This window comes from Rutilus rutilus (genome assembly GCF_951802725.1).
Source record: "Rutilus rutilus genome assembly, chromosome: 13".
NCBI lineage: Eukaryota > Metazoa > Chordata > Actinopteri > Cypriniformes > Leuciscidae > Rutilus > Rutilus rutilus.
Genome location: NC_140218.1, coordinates 15021606 through 15048874, shown reverse-complemented (window position 1 = coordinate 15048874; position 27269 = coordinate 15021606). Strand labels below are relative to the sequence as shown.

Below are 27269 nucleotides of genomic sequence, written 5' to 3'. Positions count from 1 at the left end.
GTCTTTCCTCCGTTGCCAAGCCAGCTGGCAAACACTTCCATTTGCATGCATTAGCAGCATATTGCCATGGAGCTCAAAGGGGAACAGGGATTGCTGAATACAGACGAATCTGTAATTAGGTTCACATCCAATTCAGGCCCCAACTATTAGAGAGCAGTTTCATTTTATACATCTGATATAAAAAAATATAAAAAATTATACACTGCAGTTAAAAGGCAATTGAAAGTGATAATCAAATGGTCCTTAACAAAGCCCTGTCCTGTTTTAGTTCTGCATAGATGCAGGTCTGACAAGGGGTTTATACTAAATGTATATTTAGGTTATAATGCCTAAGGGTGTGGACCCACCCATAAAAATGCATTTAATTTAATCAGACAGGTGCAAAACTAAATCTGGATTACCATTCATATTCAAAGTCTTAATATGTAATTTATTGGGTTGAATATTGCAATTAAATTAAAATATCCTAATGTAACCTCTGCTCTGCTTGGCATACTTCCCAGGGCAATATTTTTATGCAATATTAGGTTCATCAAGTGTGCAGAATCATTCCATATTAACTAACTAACCCTGTGGGTAGACAGGAATTCATATTACATGTTGACAATGTTACTGGGATTGTAAACTCAATCTTAATTTATTTATAAGGCACAATAAAACCATTGTGCTGAACAATATCCATTAAAAAAAGCTAGAATACGTACAACAGTATGGCAGTAAAACACAAAATAAACACATAATTGAAGCTTAGACTGGCCCCATTTGACTCAGAGATTAAGCCTTCTCAAAGAGATAGGTTTTAAGTTTTGCTTTAAAAAGTTATTCTATTATTCTAATAGAAAGCGGTTGGCTATTTCACAATTTAGGGCCGGTTATGACAAAAGCCTGGTCACCTCTTTTCTTTAGCCTAGATCTAGGGAACAGGAAGAGTTTCTGATTTAATTACCTTAAACATCTAGCTGGTGTGTTTATACTCAAAAGGTCAGAAAGATAAGAAGGTGTCAGTCCATTTAAAACCTTAAAGAGACAGACAGGGGTGATATGTTCGTATTTGCGAGTGCCCGTCATAAGTCTATCAGCTGCTTTTTGGACTGTTTGTAAGCGATTCATATAGGATTGGCTTATACCTATATCAGGGGTGTCCAATCCTGCTCCTGGAGGGCCACTGTCCTGCAGAGTTCAGCTTTAACCCCAATTAAACACACCTGAACCAGCTAATCAAGGTCTTATTAGGCATACTACAACTTCCAGGCAAGTGTGTTGAGGCAAGGTGGAGCTAAACTCTGCAGGACAGTGGCCCTCCAGGGCTGCGTTCCACTCCAAAATTGTCATGCCCTTCACTCGCTAACTTCCCTCCGTTTCGTTCACTCAGATGTACGTCATTGCTTACGTTGCATGAGTGCCCACTACTGGCGGAACCTTTGCAATAGGCTGAATTGGAACGTGCTAAGCCCTTGATCACTTAGAATCCACTATGGGGTTGATTTATTATATATTTTTTTCCCTTATGAAATTGTTTAATGCAGCATTCTATATGTATATAGGTGTGTTTGAATTGTTGTTGTTTTTATAATTAACATATATGTTGTTTGTGGTGAGGTAAATTAAACGCAATATGCGTTGACGTCACAATCGTGTTGCATTGTGGTATATGGAGCTGCCTGAAGTGTACATATGAAGTAGACTTGCTCCCTCGGTCAAAATCGAGGGAGCGAGGGTCTGTCCATATAAACTTCCCTCGTCCACTTCACGAGGAACGCACTACAAAATTACGGCAGGGATTCCCCCGAGGGGAAGTGCTTAGGGAAGTTCGCAAGTGCATGTCTAAAAGTGGACTGGAACGCAGCCCAGCAGCAAGTTTGGACACCCCTGGCCTATATAAATTGAGTTGCAGTAGTCGAGATGAGTTAAAGGCATATATTACTCTCTCGAACTCAGCAAAAGTAAAAAAAAAAAAAAAAACTCTTAACCTTGGCAAGGGTTCTTAACTGAAAGATAATGAATTTAACTACTGCATTTACTTGCTTATCAAATTTCAAAGCAGATTCAAAAACAACACCCACATTTTTAACAGAGGGCTTAACATATGTGGCCATACCCATCACTTGATTTGAGCTGCCAGAAACAGCTAGAGGTTCGAACACAACTGCCACAGTCTTACTCTCCTTGAGATTTACTGTAAGAAATGTAGTGACATCCATGCTTCACTTTCTGACACACAGGAGATTAAAGTGCTCAAACCATGGTTGTCATTTTACTTAAAAGGCACATAGATTTGAGAGTCATCAGTATAACAATGAAATGAAATGTGTTTATTAAAAATCAAACCCAGAGGGAGCATATTTAGAGAAAACAAAATGGGGACCAGGATAGATCCTTGGGGAACCCCACAGGTCAAAACTGATTTGGAGGATGAACACTTGTCCACACAGACTGAGAAAGTTCTAGTATTCAAATAGGATCTGAACCAATTTAGGGCACAACCGTCAATAGTGTTCAAGGCACAAGAATACTGTGGTCTACAGTGTCAAATGCTGCACCTTTAAATCTAAAAGAGAAAGCACTACAGAGTTCAGAATCAACAGTGGTTATCCAGGTTAACCTGGGAGGTTTCAAACACACCACTGTACTCTAAAAAAATATGAATTTGAGCAGAAACTACTTTCTCTAAAACTTTAGATATAAAAGAAATAGGCCTAAAATGAGATAAAACGGTCACATCAAGATTCTGCTTTTCAACATGGGTTTGACAGTTGCATGCTTAAAATATTTCGGAATGGTCCCTTCAGAGGGACTCTTGTTTATAATAGATAAAATACATGGCCCAATGGCATCAAAAACCTGAATGAGTAAGCGCATTGGAATAATATCAGTTGAGGACATACTGTACTGATATAGTAGGTTTTAATTGCTTAAGTTCTAGAAGAGAGTTTAGAAACGGGCTCAAATTCATTAAAACATGAAGTACAGACAAGGGATACAGGGATCACAATCTGAAGGGACAATAAGCTGTCTGATATCACTTATTTTATTTGTTAAGTAGCTGAGAAAATGTTCACAAACTATAACTGGCTCATCAAAGTGAAAATCAACAGAGGGATTTATAACAGAATTTATAGGTCTATGACAATGATTTCTGAAAAGTATTTAGATTTGGCCGCTTTCACAGCTTTTTGGTAATCTAAAGAACCCTTTTCCACTATAAAGAAGCTTTTGTGCAATGGAAAGGTTCCATGGATATCAAAGCAACTTCGTGGAACCATAAATGCTAATAAAGAACCTTTGTTTTAAGGATGTACTATTGGCTTTTCAGAAAAGTGTAACTAAAACAAAAACTGTAATGAATAAATGACACATAAAACTTGCCCTTGCTTAACATTTATGAATAATACCCTTAACCTGAAACCACAGTCCAACTCTTGACTGAAAATACTAGTGTAGGTGTATTATGTTGAGGCCTACTTGTTTACCCAACAGCTATTACAATATATTTTTTAATTTAAGAGCCATTTGAACTATGCCTTTGAATTTGAACTCAACATAAAACCGCTGCTAGAGAAAACACATAACTGGACTTTAACTCAAACGCCAATAATTACTGAGATATCGCCCTTGTGACAACTTCCCTTTGAGATAACTGCCCTAAGTTACTTATGCAACCATTTTACATATAAATAAGCAGCGTAACATATTATATAGTTTATATTGTATATATAACGTAGTATTACATTTATTTTTAAAAGTATAAAGTGGGGCTTACAGACACTTTCATTTTCGACACGTATTTCTCTTTAATAGGGAGTGGCGTCCAAAAACTGACGCTAGCATGACGTAGCCCCTCCCAACACAAATATACTCAAAGGAAAGCCAGACGAAAACAAGGAAGTAACGAGCAAGAAAGACAAGGAACTTTGAGTAACCCTTATATTTATTGTCAAATAAACGCAGAATTCGGTCTGTTGAATTTCTCATCCCCTAGAATCTTTTATCTACAGTGAAGAACAATGAACAACAAAGGTAAATACGCGATCAACTCCGATCTTCTGCTATTTTGCTTAGCCGCTTCCTAGCAACTACCAATGGAGTAAACGTTAGCCTTCATAACCGACTTACATAACAAACGGTTTTACATACTGAACTCTTATGGATTATGCGCCAAAAACATCTATCATCGACTACCTCATGACGGAAACTGTAATATTTTACGTGGGAATGTCAGATTTCAGCGGACTGGCTAATGTTTTGAAATGAAAACGGCTAAAGGGTAACGTTAACTAGCTTCGCTGCTACAGCGCGATGACGTGATTAGAAAGGTGACCTCATTAAGAGAACGAGACGCTCACAGCCTCCGTTTAATCATTAATTAATACAATTTACATCTGCTTCATCAATATACTGTGGTTTTAAGAACAGTTTGCCTGATTCTTTATTGTAAATTAGCTGTCAGTTAAGACGGGCCTATTTGCCTCTTATTTTTCTATTCTCGTTTTCACTTTTAAATATGCATATTGTCTTCTTATATATTGTAATTTAGCAGTCAGCTAAGACTGGCCTATTTGCCTCTTATTTTTCTATTCTCGTTTTCATTTTTAGATATGTATATTGTATTATGTTTTAATGTGCTATTTTGTGTACAATACAAAAATTCTAATTATTAAAAAAAAAATGATAATGTGTTCTATTTAAATTAATTGATTAATTTAATCCACATTTCGACATAAAACAGAAGTTGCAATCGTTTTTTCTTCCCTATTGTGACACATAATATCCAAGTGAAACGGCTTCTCGAACAAGAAAAAATGGAGGAGGGGACTTTATTTTGTCCATCGGGAATTGATTGGGTCGTTGGAACGTTGTGCTTTGCTATTGGTCGATCTCATGTGAGTGACAGGTTGTCCTGCCCTCACGCCAGTAAACGCATCATCAGAGAAGAGATGTTATTTTGATTCAAGATTATGAGGGCACATGAATAAAAAAATGATGACGTGCATTGATAAATCATTTATAATAAATATTGCAGTATTCCATGAAAAAGCAAGAGTGACTTGTCAATATCTTTAGTATATAACTCTAATTACTCTCTTTGCAGTAAATGAACATAGGATTCTGTCGTGATATTGATTTGACTGTTTTTCTGCTTTGTGTCCATGCAGGTTCATATCCACAACAAGCTGTTTACCCTCAGCAGAGCACAGCATCCGTTTACCCGCCTGCTATGCAAGTCCCTGCTCAGGTGTCTGCATATCCAGATGCCCCTCCCCCATACTCTGAGGTTACCAGTACTAGTTACTCTCTGTCTGGTCATGTGAATGTGCAATATCTCATTATAGTATAAAAGGAGTAGGAAATGCCCTTTAGAAAAAATGTGCACTAATCAAGTATTATATTAGATAGTAACATGTTTTTAAATGAGTTTAAAGGTAAGGTAGGCAATTTTCTGAACGGCTAGCAATAGCAAATTAGCTTTGAAAGCATGCGATCCCACCCTCCAAAACACATGAACGCACACAGCAGAGTTTGCAAAGCATCACGAGACGAGAGATGGCACAACCTCATGTCTCAAAGCACATAACATTACAATAATAGTGAACATGAACAACTTAAAGAGCACACACCTGTACCACCTGACTGCTGCAGATTCATTTCGGTGTTGATAGTGTTGCCATCAAGTCACAAAACCTTTCAGAGTATAACGTCACAGGTTTCAATCTCTTCCAAATTACAGTAGTTATGGCGTGAACGCATCATAAGGGTAAAGGTATCCTGTTAAAGGTGGCTGCTGTTTGTTTTTGGCGCTCTGTGACTCTGTCTACAACTCTGGATAGCATGAAACACGCTGATGACGTGTGATGAGAGAGTTATGGAAATACATGCGTTGTCAGGCCGGTAGGACATCGTACCATTGCATTCGGACTGAATGCAATGATTGGACGAGCATTTTAAGGTCCTACGCCTTCCACAGATGGTATATATGTGACCCTGGACCACAAAACCAGTCACATGGGTCCATTTTTTGAAATTGAGATTTATACATCATCTGAAAGCTGAATAAATAAGCTTTCCATTGATGTATGGTTTGTTAGGATAGGACAATATTTGAAAATCTGGAATCTGAGGGTGCAAAAAAATTAAAATATTGAGAAAATCGCCTTTAAAGTTCTTCATTTATGTTCGTGATTTTGCTGCATTCACTCACAAAAATAAATGTTTTATATATTTACGGTAGGAAATTTACTAAATATCTTAATGGAACATGATCTTGACTTAATATCCTAATGATTTTTGGCATAAAAGAAAAATCGATAGTTTTGACCCATATTGCCACAAATATACCCGTGCGACTTGTGACTGATTTTGTGATCCAGGGTCATATATATAAATGCATTTAGACCATTTAACTTGCTATCAGGATGTGAAGAGACTTTCAACCAGCATAAAAAAAAAATCTGGAACAAATCGCCTACCCTGCCTTTAACACTCAAGAATCCACGTTCCCTTACTCAAGACTGCATGCTAAAGATTCCTTCCTTTTCTAAGCAAATGCATCATTTCTGGAAATTGCTTTTGATGAATCATCTGTTGTGATGCAAGTGCCACCACTCGGACATACAGTGCAATGAATTAAGGCCCATTCACACCAAGGATGATAACTATAATGATTAAAAATCATTCTAAATGTAAAAGAATAGTTGAATCCACACCACAACTAAAGCGGTAACGGCACAGAGAAAAGACTTGGATTCAAGAACCAATCAGAATCCATCTTGCTTTAAAGACATCAGGCAGATAACTGAACTGCAGTGTGTGCTTATGATAAACAGAACAACATTGTGCATTGATATGCTAGATTTATAACAAATTACTTGACATTGAGAAAAATGAAGCAATAAGCCAAAAGAGCCCATTCATTTCAGTGAATTGATTATAAGTTTGATGAGTTAAGACAAAACTGCATAAAAAATGAAATGATAAAAGAGACCAATGTTCAATTAAATAGTCATTTTATTAATCATAACTTTTTATTTATGGACTAGCTATGCGGTAACAGATTAGTGTTTATCTGCATTTTAAAATGGCTTCAAGTGTGGCACATTTTAAAAATCTTTCTTCTGTGTCATCCCATACAAAAATCATTAAAATAACATTTTAGGGTTTTTGCATTTCACAGGTTTATCAGCCCAGGTATATGGCTCCTCCCCCAGCCCCTGGACAGATGGCCCAAATGACCTCAGCATACCCTGGTACTCAGATGTACATGCCAATGCATGCTCAGACTATGCCAATGGGAGCCATGGCCTCCGGTGTCCCAATGGCTTATTATCAAATGGGACCCATGTACCCTCCTGGCTCCACCGTCATGATGGATGGTGGATTTGATGCTGGCGCTCGCTTCGGGCCTGGCACCAGTGCTTCCATTCCTGTGAGTATTCACAGAAAACCTGTTGAATTTTCTTAGCCAGGAAGTAATATCCATTTATATGTAAATGAACAATGTTACGTGGACCGAGAAATTCACGTTCATTTGTCAGCAAATGTCCAGTCCAGCAAAAGTTTTGACAGCTCCAGGGCTTTCGTGAAAACTGCAGAGTATACTTCTGTTTCCCCGCCCACGGACAGTCGGATCGACAGAGGGTCGTTAACAGAACAGTAGATTTGCAAGAGTAGGTTTATCACTGAAAACTGTATCATACTATGTCCACTCTTTAAACAGCATTATGGTAAAAACAGAACACTATGGCGACAGCTTTCTTACCTGTACACAACGCCGTTTTGATTTGGGAGGATAGGCGGAACTGACAGAACGCCAATTCTTTCAGTTTTTTCCCTCCCAACTTTTTTTGCACTTCTGTAGCCATGGATGTACTCTTTTGTCCCAGTACTCGAGAGAACCATTTAGTTCAAGGAAGTCGATTTGAAATTCCCTGTCTTTTCTGAGATCCTATAAGTTACAACTTACTAAATTGTGGATGAAAATGTATTTAATTAACACATTTGTCTCTGTATTTAAGCCTCCACCTCCTGGTCACCTCCCTAACGCTGCTCAGATGGCGGCCATGCAAGGTGCAAATGTTGTGATGACACAACGCAAGGGCAACTTTTTCATGGGCGGCTCCAGCGGCGGTTACACCATTTGGTAACAATGAGCATCACCCTGGGCCTGGACCGAAGCCCTCCTTTCCCTCTCCCTGGTTCCCTTTACCTGTTCTCCCACGCCTGCCTCCCTTGGGGCTGCTTGGCTAAGCCACAATACTGATTTAATCTAATGGAATGTAATATTTTAGAGCCCCTTACTCAAGGTACAATACTCCGCTGTTGATATAATTGTGTAAAAACGCAGTTGTTGCGTATTCACGATTAAAACCGCTTTCAAAAGTGCATGATATTTGTAGGATCGAACTTTTAGTGATCATGTATGTCATCTTTCATAATTATTGGTTGGCTAAGACAACTTTTAAGGTGAAAACCAGGTCATTTTTACCTTTATTGCCACTGGCGTACCTCTTACAACTTCATTTGGCTTCATTTTATAGTACATTTTCTAGTTTTTTTTTTGGTTGTTTTCTTGAGCCGGAGATCATGCCAAGAGAACTACCAAGCCAGTTTGATCATCTGTGTAAAGTAGCTATGCACTTGAAACGTTCTCTTTGAATAGTACGCTTAACTAAGCCTTTCATTCCTATCATTATTAAGGTCTTGTCAGATTTGTCAAATGTGGACGTAGGCGCTCTAAATTGAAGAGAAAGACGTGTTTACAAATTCAAACAGCGGTGGCGTATTGTACCTTTGGGCAAGCGTATATAAATATTATCAGGTGCCAAAACTGCACCATTATTTAAAAGCAAAGGAATTTACATAAGAATGAACCTAAATGCAGTAAAAGAGAGAGCGAACAAGACAAACAAAAGTTGGACCTTTTTTTTTTTTCTCAATATTTTCCCTCCTATGTCGGATACCCAGAGCTGTACATATAGCCGTTTAGAGTGTGTTTTGTGTGTTCCAGCTCTATGTGCTTCTTCACAAACCTCTTTAGCATTTTCCACAAAGGTAAAGTTGTTTACAATGGTCAGGGCTTAATCAAGAGACGATTTATTTTCAGTATTTAAAATTGTTTGGCACATCAAGCATTTTGTTTGTTTGTGGGGAGCTGCTTGTACCAAAGATCTGGACTAGAATGCACTAAAAGCTTTTTGCTTTTTGTAAGTCTTCTGTCAACGTACATCTGCACTCAGATTCATACTGAAATAAGTAAACATATCATATTTAGACGATGGTGATTGCTTTGCAGGTGTCACGCACCAGGTAGAGCACACCACTGCTGTGACTGCATTTTGTAGGGGGTTGTGTTGAAAAATATATACATGTTTCCTAGTTGCATCTTGATGTTTCTGCATGCACTTTTCAGTCATTTTGTTCTTAATAAAAAGTTATCATTGTTAAAAAATTTTAGAAGTACTACAAGATTAATTTATGTGCACTGTCAACCAATTCTGAGATGTTTTTGCCGATTTCTTTTGTACATATGCTTTTAAATACGAAAACAGCATCAGTTATACTTGCTGCTGCGTTGATGATTTTTCAAAGCGGCACGGTGATACGTAGTAGCATATACAACGGCTTATGTTCGGCTGAGAAATTGTGGTGTTGATTTGTTAATGTTTCACAAGGGATTGCAGTTTTCCTCACATATGTAACGTGACTTAAAATGTTTTTCAAAATACCTGACATAAAAGGAAAACCTCACTGAGTTACACCAGCAGTTGTCTCCACCACTTTTTGCTCTTATGATTTATTTAATTGCTAAATCTTCATTTCCATTCCCAGCAGTGCTAGAATGCCCTTCAAAAGCACCTGTTTTTTCCTGCTTGACACTACAACTTATAAGTTCTGTAGCAGTTGCCTGTATTATATGCGACTGTAATTTAAAATGCTGCTTTTTTTTTTTTGCTAGATAATACTGAGGCGAAATGCTCACTTGAGTTTATTCTCCATACATTCACTGGTATCCCATTATTACATTTTTTTTGTGTCATTATACAATATATATTTTCTGAAGCGGAATTAAAAAAAGAAAGAAAAAAAAATAGGGAATTTCATGCTAGCTTGGCAAATGGGGCTACTTTATAGGCTTTTTACGTGTATCAGGTGCATCGCTGGGTATCCGACACTACAGTTCTAACGGTTTTGCCCATCTGAATAATAAAAAATAAAATAAAAACATTCAGGTAGATTTTCTATCTGCAAAAAAAAAAAAACATGCCAAGTATGCTGGCATTGCCTTAGCACCATTTATATAATTTTTTGTGATTTCTCATGTAAGTTAGGTTATTTTAGTTTGAAACTTCTGACCTGGTTATTCCTTTTTATTACTAATTCAAATCTCATTTCATTTATTTTTACTTTGTTATGAAAATAACATAAGGCAAAAAAAAACATGAGGGCAAAGTCTTCAGAACTCTTTATCTGTTTCAATCTTAGCGCAGCATTTTATCTTGGCATGTGCCACCGTGTGTTTGTGTATGCAATGTAGCGGATACACTGCTTATCTTGAGCCTCAATACCATGACAGTCACGGATGGTATACGTCTTTGTGGGCACTACAGTTCAGGGAACCCTTTTCATTTTTTTTTCTTTTTTTTTCTATATATATATAATATAAAACAATTGTGATGGGTTATAATGGATGCATACTGCAGCATCAAGGAACCGAGGTCCTTCCTAGTTTGCTACATGACAAAATGATCTCCAGTGAAAAATGTGGTGCACTTAACTTTTTTTATACTAAACCTTAAGTATAAAACAAAATTTAGAATAAAAGCTATTTTGAATTTTGACCATCTGTGTTGTAATATGTCTTTCGACGTTTGGTGTTGAAATGTTTGCCTGCTGACTGGTTCATGAGGAGGTTTATCTCCAGATTACAACAAATGTTTCTCTTGAAATTCACATTTAGTCCAAAGCAATACCGGATTGTAGATCTTGGAAATTGATTATTGTTGTAAATTACAATTATTTTTTAGAAAATAGTTGCATGGAAATTGATTTCTTGTAGACAAACGAAATCTTAATTTTAGTTGTTCTAGCAAATTTGAACTAACCAGCCACTTGTATTTGACATGGTGTTATCATCAATAACCACAGTAATGTATTGATAGTGCAATAAAAAAAAAAAAAAGACTCAGAATCCGATATAAATTACATTCATTTTCTGTTTTACAAATAATGAAAGAGATCATTATATTTGGCACCGTTACAGAATGGCGTTGTAACAAAAACACAACTTGAATTATAAAACAAATAAAATAAAAAAACTCCATCTAAAAATGGCGCCATTAATAAATAATAAAAAGCCAGGCTAAATGGTCAAAGGGAAAAATGAACTTTGAAAAGCCACAAATTAACACTTAAGTGACTTGACTTGACGGTGCCTCTAATGTTTAGCATTTACCGCTTATGTTAGCGGAGTTCTAATAATACCTGATAAATAATTCCAATTATAACTCTTGCATATTAACTTTCATGTCATTTTTGCAGAAGTAGGGAATATACAGTTTGGATTGGACTATAAACTATATACAGGCATAACAATATACTGTCCCAGTAACTTAGAGTAACTTTACCATACCAAAATCGATGGTGAGCTTATTGACATCATGAATAAAACTCCTTTTACTTCTGGCTCAAACTGAACTCAAACTCAAACGGTATCCATTCAACTAAACATTCTTCCTCACAGCACAGACTAGTGGCTTTTGTCCCAAATGTCCTTCCATATTAAACCTCTCTACATTGACTATTTAGATGTCTGGAGCAATCCATGCATTTTTTAGCCAGATCATTGGTTGAATCCCTCTGATGCCGAGCAGTTCAGATGAAGTATTCCTTCTTGTTGTCAGTGACGGTGTCGTTGTAGACCTGTTCTGGGTCTACTCCTGGTGCCGGCTCACCTGCGGTTCTGTAAACACCCTTACTGTGGCACAGGTATCGGTACAACAGGAAACCACAGAGAGCGAGGGTCACCAGGATCAGGGCAATTACCACTAGAAGAAAAAAACATTTTAAACAGCTGTCAATGTACAATAAAACAAATTAAGATATATTACTATTCAAAAATAATAAAGTAAAAAAAAAAAAAAAAAAACGGTTAAAGGGATAGTTCGGCCAAAAATGATATTTAACCCATGATTTACTCACCCTCAAGCCGTTCGAGATGTATATGTCAATCTTTTTTCAGACGAACACATTTTCAGTTATTTTAGAAAATGTCTTAGATCTTTCAGTGGTTATAATGTGAAGCTATGGGGTCCGCCTCCTTCAAGTCCCAAAATGTGCATGCATCCTTCACAAAAGTAATCCATCCGGCTCCAGGGGGATAAACGAAGGCCTTCTGAGGGTAATCCGTGCAGTTTTGTCGTAAATATATACGGCCGGTAGCGGTCGACGCGCGTTCACGGAGATGGATGCTGGCGTATGACGTAGGGTGTAGCTTAGGAAGGGTCGTGACGTAGAACGAACGTGACAGCGCAGCCAGAGAGCAGAGCAAAACAAAACTCTATGTTCGTTCTACGTCACGACGCTTCCTTACGCCAGCATCCAGCATCCGCCAGCATCCATCTCCGTGAACGCGCGTCGACCGCTACCGGAAGCCAGTTATTTTCGTTTATAAAGTTTTAAATATGCATATTTTTACGACAAAACCGCACGGATTACCCTCAGAAGGCCTTCGTTTATCCCCCTGGAGCCAGATGGATTACTTTTGTGAAGGATGCATGCACATTTTGGGACTTGAAGGAGGTGGACCCCATAGCTTCACATTATAACCAATGAAAGATCGAAGACATTTTCTAAAATAACTGAAAATGTGTTCGTCTGAAAAAAGATTGACATATGCATCTCGAACGGCTTGAGGGTGAGTAAATCATGGGTTAAATATCATTTTTGGCCGAACTATCCCTTTAAAAATAATAGAAAGGGTTTTTAATGTTTTTTTATTTTATTATCTAAGGCATAAAGATAATTAAAAGCACACAGCGTTTTTCCCTAATTTGGAAATCAAACTTCATCTGTTTCATATGACATAATAAACAAACTATTTGTATGACATAATAAGCATAATTCATATGATAAAATAAAGCATGATTCACACAATCTGACCTGACCAGTACCGCCAAATTTTAAGTCAATGTATATTACAGTGAATATAAATAGATGTATGGATTTCTAAGTGCAATATGAGTCAGATTAGAAATAAACTAAATTCAGTTATTGAATGTAAACACACGTTCCCCCCCCCCCCCCCCCCCGGAACTTCAATCTGAAACCGTCCCAACAAAAGCTTTCTAGGAGTGTCCAACACAATATAATTCAGTGGCTTTAGTCTAAAATCATGATCTAGGCCTATAGCATAAACTAGACTGATAGACCGGCAGACATTTACCTCCTATTACAGTCGAGTCTGTTTGTGGTGTAGCAGCTGTAGTATTTGCTGGAACATCTGTCACTGTGGAAAAAAACTAAAACAATGAAGACGACACAAAACCTGTATGTCAAGATTACATGCACTAAAATGTGGAATTACAACCATTTCAGTTGGAGAACATGATCAGCATTGTTGAGGAGTAATCAGATTAGGAGAAAAAAAAAAAAAGATGGCACGATGTTAGGCATTAACTGCGTAGATTTTATTTAATGCTTCAGTACTACACCAAATGAGGCCAGGATTGAAAAGCGTACATGTATTACGTATATGTTAAACTGTGTTGGTGCCAAGACAGATTATGTTGCACTAGGCTATTATACTGTTCTGATACATTGTTTGATTTGAGCGACACACCCAAAGCCTGTGAGGGAAACTTTTAATAGTTTGCTCTTTATATTGTGCACAACTTACCAGTAGGAACAATGCTAGTCATGGTGAAAGTCATACTTGTATTGGAAGGGACACCTATTTGGAGCAAAATAAACACACTTGTGTCAACAATCACATTTTTAGTGTGTGAAACAGTCATGTGACTTATTGAGTAAACCTCATACATTAAATATGGACAAACATCACTGGGTTGTGAGACAGACGCATCACTCAACAACCTGTACAGTAAGTATGTACTAGTACCGGTACATTAAGGTCTACTGACACTTTTCAACATAATTCTACAACTATATATCGCAGGTTAAGGGACGTTCTACGAAACGGGTGCCTTTTCTAGTTTTGATAGTGATTTTTCAGATACATTGTTTATGTTGGACCACAATTATGTCTTTTTTTTAAATGAAAGATGAAACTGACATTACAAATATTGCCATTTCACTACACAAAATGTTTAAATTAATTGATAAAGAGGAAAATATACAGAGATACAATGACTGTGTATCTGTGTGTGGTTCATGTATTCCCTTACGTTATGGGGACAAAATGTCGCCACAATGATGGCAATACCAGAAATCCTTGGGGACATTTTTTTTTTGGTCCACAGAGTCGTTTACACCGTGCTCTCTCGTCTCATACCTTGTATCCTGTTTTGGTGCGTAAATCTATTTTAATTACTTCAACAATACAGCTATGATAGCTTTTAGCCACTTTATTTCACATTTTTTCACAGGGGAATAATACAACAGACGTTTCAGCTTGCAGGCCTTCTTCAGTGTGTATTCCCCCTTAAAAAAAAAAGTGAAATAAATTGACTAAAGGGATTTTGAATTTTAAGTGCGCATCATAGCTGTATTCTTTCTTGACTTTTGTTGGTCCCTATGAGGAAAACAGCTTATAAGTGATCATACTAAATGATGAAAATGGCACAAAGAAAGACCCATAAAACATGAAGAGGGTGAGGGTGTGTGTGTGTGTACCTACTTAACTATATTTTGGAGACTAATTTGTACCCAGAAGTGACAAAAACCTCCCTTTAGGGATGTCTTTATTTGTAAATCTGGTATAAAAATAAAGTGATTAAAGGTTTTTTAAAAATGCAGAAAGTTTTGTGTGATGGGTAGGTTTAGGAGTCGGGTTAGTGTAAGGGGATAGAATATAAAGTTTGTAAAGTATATCAACCATTATGTCTATGGAATGTCCCCATTTAGATAGCTAAGTAAAGTGTGTGTGTGTGTGTGTGTGTGTGTGTGTGTGTGTGTGTGTGTGTGTGTGTGTGTGTGTGTGTGTGTGTGGCCTGGTAAACCCTACATTATGGGGTCAAAATGTCCCAATAAAGATGGCAATATCTGAAATCCTTGTGGGGACTTTTTTTTTTTGTCCCCATGAGGAAAACAGCTTATAAATCATATAAGTGATGTTTATATGTTTATATATATATGTTTATATATATATGTTTATATATATATGTTTATATATATATAAAATTCAGTTTTCTGTGATGGGTAGGTTAGTGTAAGGAGATAGAATATTAAATTTGTACAGTATAAAAATCATTATGTCTATGGAAAGTCTCTATAAAACTTGAAAACAACGTGTGTGTGTGTGTGTGTGTGTGTGTGTCCCACACAAGGCTAGAGACAATGAGGAAAATCAAAAAATCATTTTTAGATGTGGTTAGGAAAATGTTTAACGTTAGGCCTATATAAACAAACATTAAAAGTTTGAATTAGTTATTCATTATTTATCTCATATTTACACACACATATATAATGTACACCATATCACCCGTTTTATGGAATCGCCCTTATCTTATAAATAAATGTTTGGCAGTCACATGTCTCACTTCCTAAATTTAATTTAAATTTAACTTTCCTTGAAACAAATCTCGTAGGGTTCCGAGAAACACGACGCTTAGCCTATTTTATAAAGGATCTCGTCGTGATGTACGTTAGCCTAACTTAGGCAAAGTAAACACAAAGCTAGAGGTAACGTTACTGGGGTCGCCACATACTCAAAGAAACACTGTTTGTAGAGGCAACCTAAAACTAATTATATTATTTTATCGATGGCAGTCGGGAAACCCCTCTCACACTGTGAACGATCACTTTAAAAAGCTGCAAAAATCTTACAAATAATTTAACAGCTGTTCAGCCATTTGAAACCGTCAGGTCTACTTTCAGTCCAACAGGAACAAAATAAAACTTACCTGAGTGCTTGAATGTCAAAGTCGCGGATGAACTACTTTTCAACTAAAGATGGCGATCACGGTGATAAAAGTTAAACTTCAGACTGATAAATCATGAAAAGTAGACTGCGTTCTTTTCAAAGTAGAACAACGTAAAGCCACCACACGCTCACTGAGCGATGCCGATTTTGCATGAATCATTCTTTTGAATCGAATCTTTTCTGAGCTTGTCTCGAGTCAATAACCATAACTGACTCATTTAACCGAAATTCGAACCATAGACTGTAAAAACATGTCCGTAACGTCGGGACTGATTGTTATTTTGTTATCAGTTTTATTATTTATTAAAACATGCAGAAACATTTGTGTGACTAAATGAATTTTAGTACTGTTTAGGCCGACTGTAAATGAAAAATATGTTCCGTTTCTAAAATGAAATATGCAGTTTTCTAATAGCCTATCATAGTTGAGACTCGTGAAAGTGGATTTAAAAACCTCACTAATAAAACGTAATATAAAAAAACAATAAACTACATACTTTTACTGGGACGTTTGAGTGCGTAATACGCGACCAGGTGACGTAATTGCGTCACGAAGTAAAAGAACCGTTGACTCGTTTATAAACAGGTTCTTTGAAACAAATAGTTCAAAAGAGCCGATTCGCGGAAACGAGATGAGCTTGTGCGCGTTCACAAGCGTTTCCTCCTGCCCGCTCCCGTGAATAATCAAACAATGGTCGCATTCCACGAAATGACTAATATTAACCAGCAACCACACCAGCATGCTAGACTAACCTCTGAAAATAAAGAACGGGGATTTGGATCATTAGTTTAATTGCTTGAGTGTGCAATGAAGAAAAAAACACACACACCAAAAAAAAAAACAATAGGCGAGTGGTAAGTTCATTTTTAGTGGGGTGATTGCCAAGTAACTTACATTATAAACATTTCCATTGTTTCCTGTGATCATTTGTCAATTAGATAAATGGATGTCACGTAAAGAGTAATATATCTAAAAACATTAAAATCCATAAGAAGGAACACCACATGTGAAGGATAAAAGACAATACGGTAAAGTTATTATATTCTAAAAGAAACTGTACTTGAATTAAAACCCAGAATTTAAACATTTCTCTGAAAAAAACATATCTCAAAAGATCAGGGATGGAATTTTTTTTTATCCAAGTCAGTGCAGCATTTGGAAATCCTCTGTTATGTCGTGAATTTGCTGTCCAGTTCCAGTGTATTTCCAACGAACAACGTGTCTTTTCTGTAAACAGATGAATTTGAAATGAAATACACATTAAGCCATTTGCTCACACGGATTAAATGAAACACATGATCACAACATGAGTGTGAGATGTAAGTGCTCTCAAATTATGCTGACCTTTTGTCTGCTATTTAGGGCCTTCTGTTTTCGTTCCTTCCTTCACCTCTCCTGACGGATGGCCACCCTTGTTTAGAGCCTTGAAACAGGTCAGATAAATAAAAATGACACCTCCTTTTGAGTTACAGTGTTATGTTTCTTTGAGGAATGAATATAATGGCTACGTTCAGAATGGAATATATGCATGTTTAGGGTTACAGAACTCACATAGCTTGAAGCATCAGTTTCTTCCACATCTGATTTAGGGTCACGAGCTATTCCATTCTCCACACCAGAAGACCCATCATCCTCCACCTTCTCAGATGATTTTTGATCTTTGATCTTGGAGCATTCGGCGGGACTCGAGTTTGGTTTCAGTTCGCTCTCATCGCTGTCCTCCTCAGAAGACCCCTCCTCGTTTGGCGTTTCCCCCCGTCCATCTTGACTTGAGGCTTGCGAGGACTCTTTCTTTTCGTCTTTCTTGTCTTCTACCACTGGTTTGTCTTCAGAGGTGCTGGTGTCATCCACCCGTGGCTCGTCCTCTGTAGTATCGTCTAATCTTATAGGGCTGCCTTTTGCATCTTTGGCACCAGAGACGTCTTCATATATGGGTAGAGGGCTGGTGGGGCTGTATAACCCATATGTTGGTCTGTCAGACTTAAAACTGGATGAGTTGCCTCTCCTGAAAAAGCAAATGTATGGAGAATTATGTCGGTTTGCATCTTGAAAACAGATATCCTATTCAATTATGTCATGCGTGCAGTAATGCATGCCGAAAATGTATATACAGGTAGACCGGGGCTGGTTGTCATAAGTCAGTATAAAGTTTTGGCAACAGATTTTAAACCATTTACATTGTTATTGCCCAGGTAAAAAGATACACACTTTTTTTTTCTTTTTTTTTTTTGGTGAAAATATGCCAATATGCAATATTATTATTTTGGCCAAATTATATTGTATTAAACAAATAAACAAACAAAACCACTACTATAGTAAACAAGTATTTGTGTAATTTGACTTTTGATTTAAAAATATATTTTAACTCTTCTTTATATAACTATTCATGCACATTCACCAGCAGATGGCATTAGTTCCCAACTTTTAAATCTGCAAGGCAAAAGAGAGAAATTGAAATGATGATTTTACCTGAGAGAGTCCCTGGGGCTGAAACCCTTGTGCATATCATAAAAGCTTTTAAGTGATCTGGGAGACAACGTGTCTCTAAACGACCTTCTTTTCAAGGAACCTGAGCTTAAAATGAAACAAAGAGAGTCATTTGTACTATATTTGCCAGCTAAAGTAAAAAAAATATATATGTAGAAGAACAGCTTATAAAGCCTTATACCGGTTCAAATTCTTCACGACAAAGCTCTTGTCTGGATGTTGGGTGCTCAGCTCTTTCATCACAGTCAGTAGAACATCATTGTTCTTGGGGCAAAAAAAAAAAAAAAAAGTAGTTGCAGATCATGATGAATCACTGTTTATTGATTCAAGCTGAATATTTTACTTTTGGTTTACCTTGGTAATTTCCTTGTAGAAGATGTCTCTGAGGTTGCAAACGGCTTGGAAGACTGTGACATAGCAACCAATACGACTATAGAATGCAAAACAAATAATATTGGCCAAGTTTCAGTTTGTAGATGTCAACAACAAAAAAAATGTATCTAAAATTAATTAATATATAGGCTATATCTACTGACCATAAAATTAAGATTGAGCATGCGGTAACACTTTATTTTACAGTGTCCTTGTTACATATGTTACATGTACTTACCATAGTAATAACAGTAAATTATGCATAATTACATGCAACTAACCCTCAACCAAATCCTAATCCTACCCTAACCCTATTTAAGTACATGTATTTAATTATTATTACTCAGTACTTAACTGTAACAATGTAACCACACTTTATATTACAGTCCTGTTCCCCGTGTACATATTATGTACTTATTGTAGTAATAACAATAACTGGGTAATAACTACTAACCCTGAACTTATTAACAAGTACTTTCTTTGGTAAGTACACGTACAGTAAGTGCATGTACTGTAAAATAAAGTGAAACCATATAGTTTATAAAATTATAGCCATTCAAAATCTTTATGATATTTCATTTGTTTAATTAACCCTTAATCAGTGTTCAAAAAGGATAAAGTTTTTTAACGATAAGCGATTGCATAAGGAAATATAATTTTTTTATATGGAAAACTATATATAATTTTTTTTATTTACTTCTCAACTATACATTTATGCTGTGTTTTTGTGGAAATTTGTACGTTTTTTACCTATTTACTGCACAATTACTTATGAAAAATGAATTTTTTAAAGAAAAAGCCAGTTTTTTTGTGCATGTTTAGATAGATTATTTAGGAAAAGTCACAGAGTTTCATGCCCTGAGATGAAAGTAACACTTTTAAAAAATGAAGGAAAAGTCCAGTGGGGTCCCCTGGGACACTGATTAAGGGTTAATTAACATTTGAACAAGTTCCATCTGTGCACTATAAAACAACTCCAAAACTCACGTGTCAAATAGAATAGGCAGTTCCATCTTCAGCTCCCTGTTCATGTCCTCAAATATCACCTTGGCTGCATTCATTTCATCCTCTGCCTTTAAAAACAACAGCACAAAGGAAAGTCCCATATCTGCTCTTCATAAATCTGAATCATGTCAGTATATGCTTGTAATGTCATGTTTGGTAATGTAAAGAACATGATTTGAAGGTTAGAACTTCTCTGTAAGGTTACAAACAAACTTACTGAGTGACTGTTTCTCTATGTCAGTCATAAAACATAGGCCTACCTTTCCGATTTTGATATCATCCTTCTTTTTAGCATTCTGCATCCCTTCCAGGTGATGACGAGCAGAATCGTAGTCTACGAGTTTCCTGTTTCGCTTGGCCACTCTTTCCTGAATCATGAAGAAAAATTGTTGACAGATGAAACTGCTCATAAATGATTGAGAGCTTTGTGCGAGGTGTAGGGCTGTAGGCTGTGCGCCAATGTATCAGGCAGCCGGTTTTACCCTGACATCTGGAAACTGGCTCATGTAAGACTCCATAGTGATTAATGCCTGATCATGCAGCTTGGACTCGTAATCTTTCCACAGAAGCTCTTCTCCCTATGGAACACAGAGAGCCACATTTGTAATAAAAGCCTAAATTCAGTCTGTTCATCATATATAAAGCGATCACGTCTCTTCAGAAAATTTGGACTAAACCGCTCAATTCATATGACGATCTTTTAATGCACTTTTTGAAGCGTCAAAGTGGTAGTTGCGTAGCTGTCAATGGAGGAAGCTCTCTCAGAAAGTATTACGGGTTTGGAACGACATGAGGGTGAGTAATTAATAACAGAATTTTAATTTTTGGGTGAATTATCCATTTAACGGACAATGTCCTGGCAGAAATATACCGGCCATATCAGTTTTTCTACAGATTTTTTTTCCTTCAGTGTGATCTCTGAGACTTACCTCCACAACTTCCCCAAGATCTTCTACACCATCCCATTTATCGTCATAGGCATCAAACAAGGACTGAAACAGTCGACCTGAAGCATCCTTCATTACTGTTAAACATCAAGCACAAGAAAGCATGTCAGTATTCCTGTTTAAGCTCATCTCCTGCACGAGTCTCACAGTAAAGAGCCAACCTGTGACAGCGTTGAGGTACGCTTTAAGGTCCTTGTATATTCTGTATCCATCGCTCTGCAATAGAAACCACAAGGAAAAATTAGGTCAACATTTGATCTTCAAAGCTGTTACTTTGAATGCCATATAGTAGATGTAATTTACCTGTTGAAATTGGAGGTTCATCACACACTGCTCAAAGTGCTCATCTTTGGTCTCTTCGGATTTGCCAAGTCTCTGCAAAACCTGCGAAGGCATCATATAGGATATTACAACGTGCCTACAAACACCTGACAGCCTTGACAAGGGTATTCTCCAAGTATACTTGCCAGCTGTGCAATGCATGTTACACCTGATCCTTAAAATATTGATAAGCTCACACTGACAGAAAAAAAAAAGCTTCCTTACAGTTTTAGATCCTAAGACCTATTCATCTGACTTCACCAACAATCAGTTTTGAGATGACAAGATATGAAGGGTTTAACAGGTGAAAACAGAAAAGTAAATGGAGACTTGGTCAGCCTTGGCAGACAAATTAAAACAATTCTGGGAATAACGGACACTGTTAAGCAAAGAAGGAAGCTATATGTTTACATTGGCTCTTATTGATGGAGTAGATAAAGCAACTTGTGTCAGCTATTCCCATGTCATGTGACTGAATCGATTACTGGATCAAGATAACACTAAAGTTTCTGCGCTCTTAAACAGGAAGACTTGACAGCATTGGAAAGACAACACTGGCTCTCTTAACTCTATTGTGTTTTATGATTCCAGCCACGTACCTTCTCCTGTGCCCTGCTGAATTTTTTCTGCACCCGTTTAGCAAGCACATTGGCCCCTCCTTTCGAGCTGATGCTGGCCTTGCTTTCTGCCATGTTCTTCACTTGTATTCAGTCTTGGAATAATGTTTCAATAGCCCTTTAAATTAAATGGCCAACCCTGGAGAATAAAACGAAACTTTTTAGAGCAAAAGACAGTTGACTTGGTGTCTTTACCTTCGCCTGTATTCTGTCTGAGGCCAAACACACCTTCTCCTGTTTTTTTTTACAGTCATAAGTCATAAATTTCTTATCTTTACAGGTTGTGACTTGAGCACTGTGGCGGCCCCTGAGTCATATTTCATTGTGAATGGGTATTTGGTGTAAGGGCCCACTAGAGAAGTCAGAACATTGAAATTATATTATATTATATTATATTATATTGAACTGAGCTGAATAATGACACTATTATCTTCTTTAGAGCTGCTTCACAGCTAAAATTGAAGTTTTTGCAACATTAAAACCATTATTTTCCTGTTTATTGCTTTGAAGCTGCTTAGAAACAATCTATATTGTAAAAAGTACTAAATGTAATCAAAGAGATGAGTAGAAGTTTGTCACCTTTGTACCTATTTTATACTATTCTATTGTATTTCATACCACACAATGAAGATCAAACATTCAACTTGTTCTATTCTATTCTGAATCAAATAAGTGGAAGTACAATTTTGCATGAATATTGCTTTATATTGTGTTCTGTTGTAGGCTACTATTATGGGTTCATTAAGGGTATTTCTATTCTATTCTATTCTATTCAAGCAGTACCTAATACATAAAAAGCATTATAGATATTCTCAAACTACAGTTCCCATAAGCCACCGTACGCACAGAATCAGCATTGGCCACTCCTCCTCACTAAAGTGTGTATGTTATGAACTTTGCTCTGCCGTATTTTTTTCTATAGGGTTGTATGTTTGACCTCACGTTTGTAACATTGCTACTTCAGAACAAGCTGGAGATGATCATGGGAAGCACGTTGGCCAAATGTGCAGCCATCGACCTGGCCGTTCAGTGGGTCGGATGGTCACTAGCGTCTGCACTCAAAACTGAAAAGTTTTACGACTTGGCAGGTAAATTATTTATCCAAAAGGCGTAGTAATCACGATCTTGATACAGTAATATAATATTTATTGCTTTCGTTGGTTTTGTCATGTTTATGCATTAGTATGCACAGATTGCACACACATGGTATTTCGTCTTAAATAATGTTGTATGTGTTTCGTTGGGTCGCAACACAAGCGACGTCTTTTTTTCTTTTCTTTTTTACTCGTTTATTGTGAAAAATAGGTTGTTATCAAAATGTATTACGAGACGGTGGTTATCTAAACTACAATGAGGTGTTGTGAAACCATCATAAATACGTCTCCACCCACAAGACATGATCTTAAACCAGCTTACTGAAGAGCATGATTTCCCCCACCCGTATTTCGACAAGACGTCATTTTAACCAATCAGACAAATGACTCTACAGAGTAGTCGCCGCTTGATTGGCCAAACTATGGATACGTCACTGTCAATCATTCAGCTAGAGGCGGGACTTGTCAAAAACGGATGGAAAAAAAATAACGACGTTAACTCGGATATGTGATCTTTTATATAAATAACTACATGTGCAATAATATATGCTATTTAATTTTTATAAATTAAAACGTATGCATAGACCTCGAAAATCAGTTATATTAACACTGACATATACATTTTAAACTTCTGTACAGATTTTAAAATACATTATCACACATACTATCATAATTTTCAACACAACAGTAATGCTATACATAAACAGTTTTATAAAGCATATATTAAGAATTTTGACAGTTATACTGATTATAATTTTATTCACTGCATGTAGAAAGTGATCATACCTTGAGAACATTAGGATATGATTATCCATGTAATGCAAATTCTTTTTTCTACATGAAAAAAACAACAACATTAGCTTCTACTTACCTGTCAGCATTCAATATGCATTTCTTTTCAGTGGAGTACAACAATTATCCAACCATTTCAGTTTTTCAAACCCAGGTTCCTGAGTGCTATTCCCTCTTTCTTTCTCTCTGAGAAGTGTGCTCTTGAGAATCCTTGAACTTTGCTACCAATTGTCTCTATGTTCATTGGTAAAATATTCAGTGAACACGCCTCGTTTTTAAAATGGACGGACACAGGTGACTGGCTGCTCTGCCCATATCTGGAGGGATACTGAATGCCTTATCAGTTTAACCATAAATTAATTTTGTTGTTCTGTAGGATCTGGTACCTATATATTGCTGGCTCATCTGAGTCGTGTATGGGGCGGAAATGGACACCTTAGACAGAACGTACAAACTGGACTTGTTACTGCCTGGGGACTGAGGTAAGATAGATAGATAGATAGATAGATAGATAGATAGATAGATAAAGTGATCTATAACAAAAGACGTGTCTATTTATTGGAGTCTTGTTGCTTTAACAGCGTTAATAAAAGTGAAGTCAGTCCAGCTTCATGTTGTATTAAAGTATCTATTAAGGTCTGGTTAATAAGTCAATAAGTAACAGATTGGGCCTTGTCCTGCAGACTTGGGACATTTCTCTTTCTTAGAATCCTAAAGGAAGGACAAGACCGGAGGTTTAACAATGTCAGAGACAGCCCTGGGACATTCTTTGTGTACTGGACCATGCAAGGTATTTCAACTAAGGCTATTGATTATTTGCATAGTTACTGCTAATTGATGGCTGAAGTTGGCCATACGTGTCCAATCCTTATCACAACAAAAAGAGACTACTAGGAAAGTAATTATATTATATTATGAATCACATAAGGAGAAGTTTTGCACCTATTCTATACTGTTCTATTCTATATCACACAATCATTCAACCTATTCCAATGTCTAAACTCTAAAAAGAAATTCTACTAAACCCAGAAGAGTAATAGACTGCCACTTGAAACTTGTTTCTCCGTCTTTCCAGCTCTGTGGGTATTTGTTACCCTCTTGCCCACCCTAATTCTAAACAGTGAGAGAAGGGACGAGCCCCTTGGCCCACGTGACTACATCGGTTGGGGAATATGGGGGCTGGGTTTTGCTACAGAGGCCATTGCCGACCAGCAGAAGTGGAATTTTAAGAGTGATCCAGATAACGCTGTGAGTAATAACTTGCACTGATAATAATAGGCTGATAAGACTACTCAGTTGTGAAAGCTAAATTATGACATGTAAATCATATAATTCATATCATAAAAATATATTTTAACATAATTACAGTTTTATGAGACCTGCACTCTTGACAGATTACAAACTGGATCAAACTGGTTTTTCTTAACCCTCTGGTTGTCTTTGGTCATAATAAATGCGTTTTGAACGTTATCGGAAAGATACTTTTGAGGCACTTGCCATGAGAATACACAAAAAAATGTAGACATCAACTATTTTTTGGGGTGCAATCTACAAATCATCAACAAAGTAGTCTTTGATAATGTCTAAATATATATCCAAATGCAAAACATAATAAAAGTAAGTAATTATGTCTGAAATTATTCTTATTAGCAACTGGGAAAAACGCAGCCCTATGTATTGGCTATACAGGCATCTAGTGGTTACGCAATGGTATTACATATGATTTCTTTATTTCTTCCAGCAGATGGCACTAATCTGTTTTTTTTTAATACCGTTGCTATATTTTACTTATTAATTGAAAATAATATAATAATTCTATAATATTTTTTCTTGTATTTGTTTTAATATATATAGACATACATGCTGCCTAATTATGAGGTGAATATTGTCTAGTGCCTTGAAATATAAAAGAATAAATATTATTGAAACAAAATATCGTACATTAATTTCATTAGAATTTTTTACGTTTATTGTCTTCAGTCTGTTTTAACCACTGAGGAAGTGTGAGCCCTAAGTGAGGAATACCAGAGGGTTAAAGAATAATGGCATATTTTTTCATATGGGCTAAATATACAAAAAACAACTAAATGTGAACCATTTGTGTGTTCTTTAAAAAAAAATTTTTACATCCTGAAACATCTAAATTGGCATAATAGGGCTATCTGTTTGTCCAACCAATGGCAGACAGGGGGAGTCGGCATTAAACAGCTAGGGTTCGTCTCAATCAGCTCCCTAGTTCAGTAGTCAGGGCACTGACCAGGGAGTCGGACATTTTAAGGGCTGTCTCAATCGCTGAAATGTTCGCTCCCTAAAAAGTCCCACAATGCACTGTGAAAACAAGGGAGCATCGAAGCTTACGGAAGTTCTGAAACACAAAACTTAAATCACGTGAGCCAACTCACAAATACAAACAAACCAAATACAAATTTAAAATACAAACTATTATTTAATTATATGTAATCATAAACATACATCGCTAGACAGTTAATGAACATAACCTAGCTAACATTTACAATTTATTTTCGGCTGAAATGTTCTATACTATATGTAACTAGCAAAATATTTATCATAATACTTAAAATAACATTACAATGAATTTTAGAAATATATCAGCTTTGCTGTTGCTCATAAAAAACAGTTATGATTTTGTACAATGAGGACGTTGTCATATCACCAGAAATAGAGTCATCAGTGTCCCATTGTGTAGTGAGCCAGCGTCCTTTTACCGTCTCACCAGTGCCCAAATTTGTGAACACAATACACTGATTAATGAGCTGATTAAGACGCACCCCTATATTGGCTTAACCGAACATGTGCATTTGGAGTGGGGATATGTTTGACCAACCAATGGCAGACAGGGGGAGTCAGCCTGCAACAGCTCTTTTGGCATAACCAACTGTGTGCACTTGGGGCAGGCTGTTTGTCAGATTAATGGCAGACAGGGGGAGTAATGCAGAATTTACACTCGCTACAAGAAATCCTGCTTATTATTTGCAAGTGACATTTTAATTAATGTCATGGGGCAAAGGCATTAATCCTATAAGCTTGCATGTTTTTGCAGGGAAGGTTTATTAGTCATGGACTGTGGGCATACAGCAGACATCCAAACTACCTTGGGGAGATCCTGCAATGGTCAGGGCTGTTCCTGTCCGCTTCCTCCGTCATGCGCGGACCTCAATACCTCAGTGCGGTTTCTCCGCTCTTCGTCTGGTTCTTACTGAGACATGTTAGTGGGATCCCCATCCTTGAGAAGCAAGCTATGAAGAAATGGGGATCAGACCCGGCTTTCCAGAACTACATCAAGAACACTCCCCTCCTATGGCCCTTCCCCAAGTTTAAAGGAGAATAAAGCGTATTTACAGCACTTGCTCATGACAAATGAATGAAAGCTTATGTGAATGTCTGATGTAGACACCTAAGTGAGAGTAAAAAAAACCTATATGTATGTCCTCAGCCCTAAATCAAGTTTCTTAATTATAACAGTTTCAATAAACCTATTTACTTTGTAATCCTTAAGAACTTTCTTCAAGAAATCTATCT

The 27269-nt window shown here is 36.9% G+C and overlaps 3 protein-coding genes across 3 annotated transcripts; 2 read left to right on the top strand and 1 right to left on the bottom strand.

Moving 5' to 3' along the window:
- Positions 1–3775: 3775 nt before the first annotated feature.
- dazap2 (DAZ associated protein 2) lies at positions 3776–10832 on the top strand. The gene is made up of 4 exons (XM_084427994.1): positions 3776–4017; positions 5154–5272; positions 7169–7420; positions 8010–10832. Exons 1-4 carry the CDS (start codon positions 4005–4007, stop codon positions 8136–8138), a joined length of 513 nt encoding a protein of 170 aa, XP_084284120.1. The 5' UTR covers positions 3776–4004; the 3' UTR covers positions 8139–10832.
- A 6039-nt stretch (positions 10833–16871) lies between these two features.
- bin2a (bridging integrator 2a) lies at positions 16872–23898 on the bottom strand. The gene is made up of 14 exons (XM_084427988.1): positions 23809–23898; positions 21826–21982; positions 21209–21289; positions 21067–21121; positions 20888–20982; positions 20441–20536; positions 20219–20326; positions 19941–20026; positions 18936–19011; positions 18763–18845; positions 18564–18668; positions 17646–18099; positions 17439–17517; positions 16872–17321 (listed from the first exon to the last, which is right to left on the bottom strand). The coding sequence occupies exons 2-13, from the start codon at positions 21916–21918 to the stop codon at positions 17449–17451; spliced, it is 1401 nt and encodes a 466-aa protein (XP_084284114.1). The 5' UTR covers positions 21919–21982; positions 23809–23898; the 3' UTR covers positions 16872–17321; positions 17439–17448.
- On the top strand, positions 22706–27142 carry LOC311302263 (uncharacterized protein). Its single transcript, XM_084427991.1, has 5 exons — positions 22706–22931; positions 24106–24211; positions 24413–24519; positions 24805–24977; positions 26791–27142. Exons 1-5 carry the CDS (start codon positions 22772–22774, stop codon positions 27076–27078), a joined length of 834 nt encoding a protein of 277 aa, XP_084284117.1. The 5' UTR covers positions 22706–22771; the 3' UTR covers positions 27079–27142.
- The last annotated feature ends 127 nt before the right edge of the window (positions 27143–27269 follow it).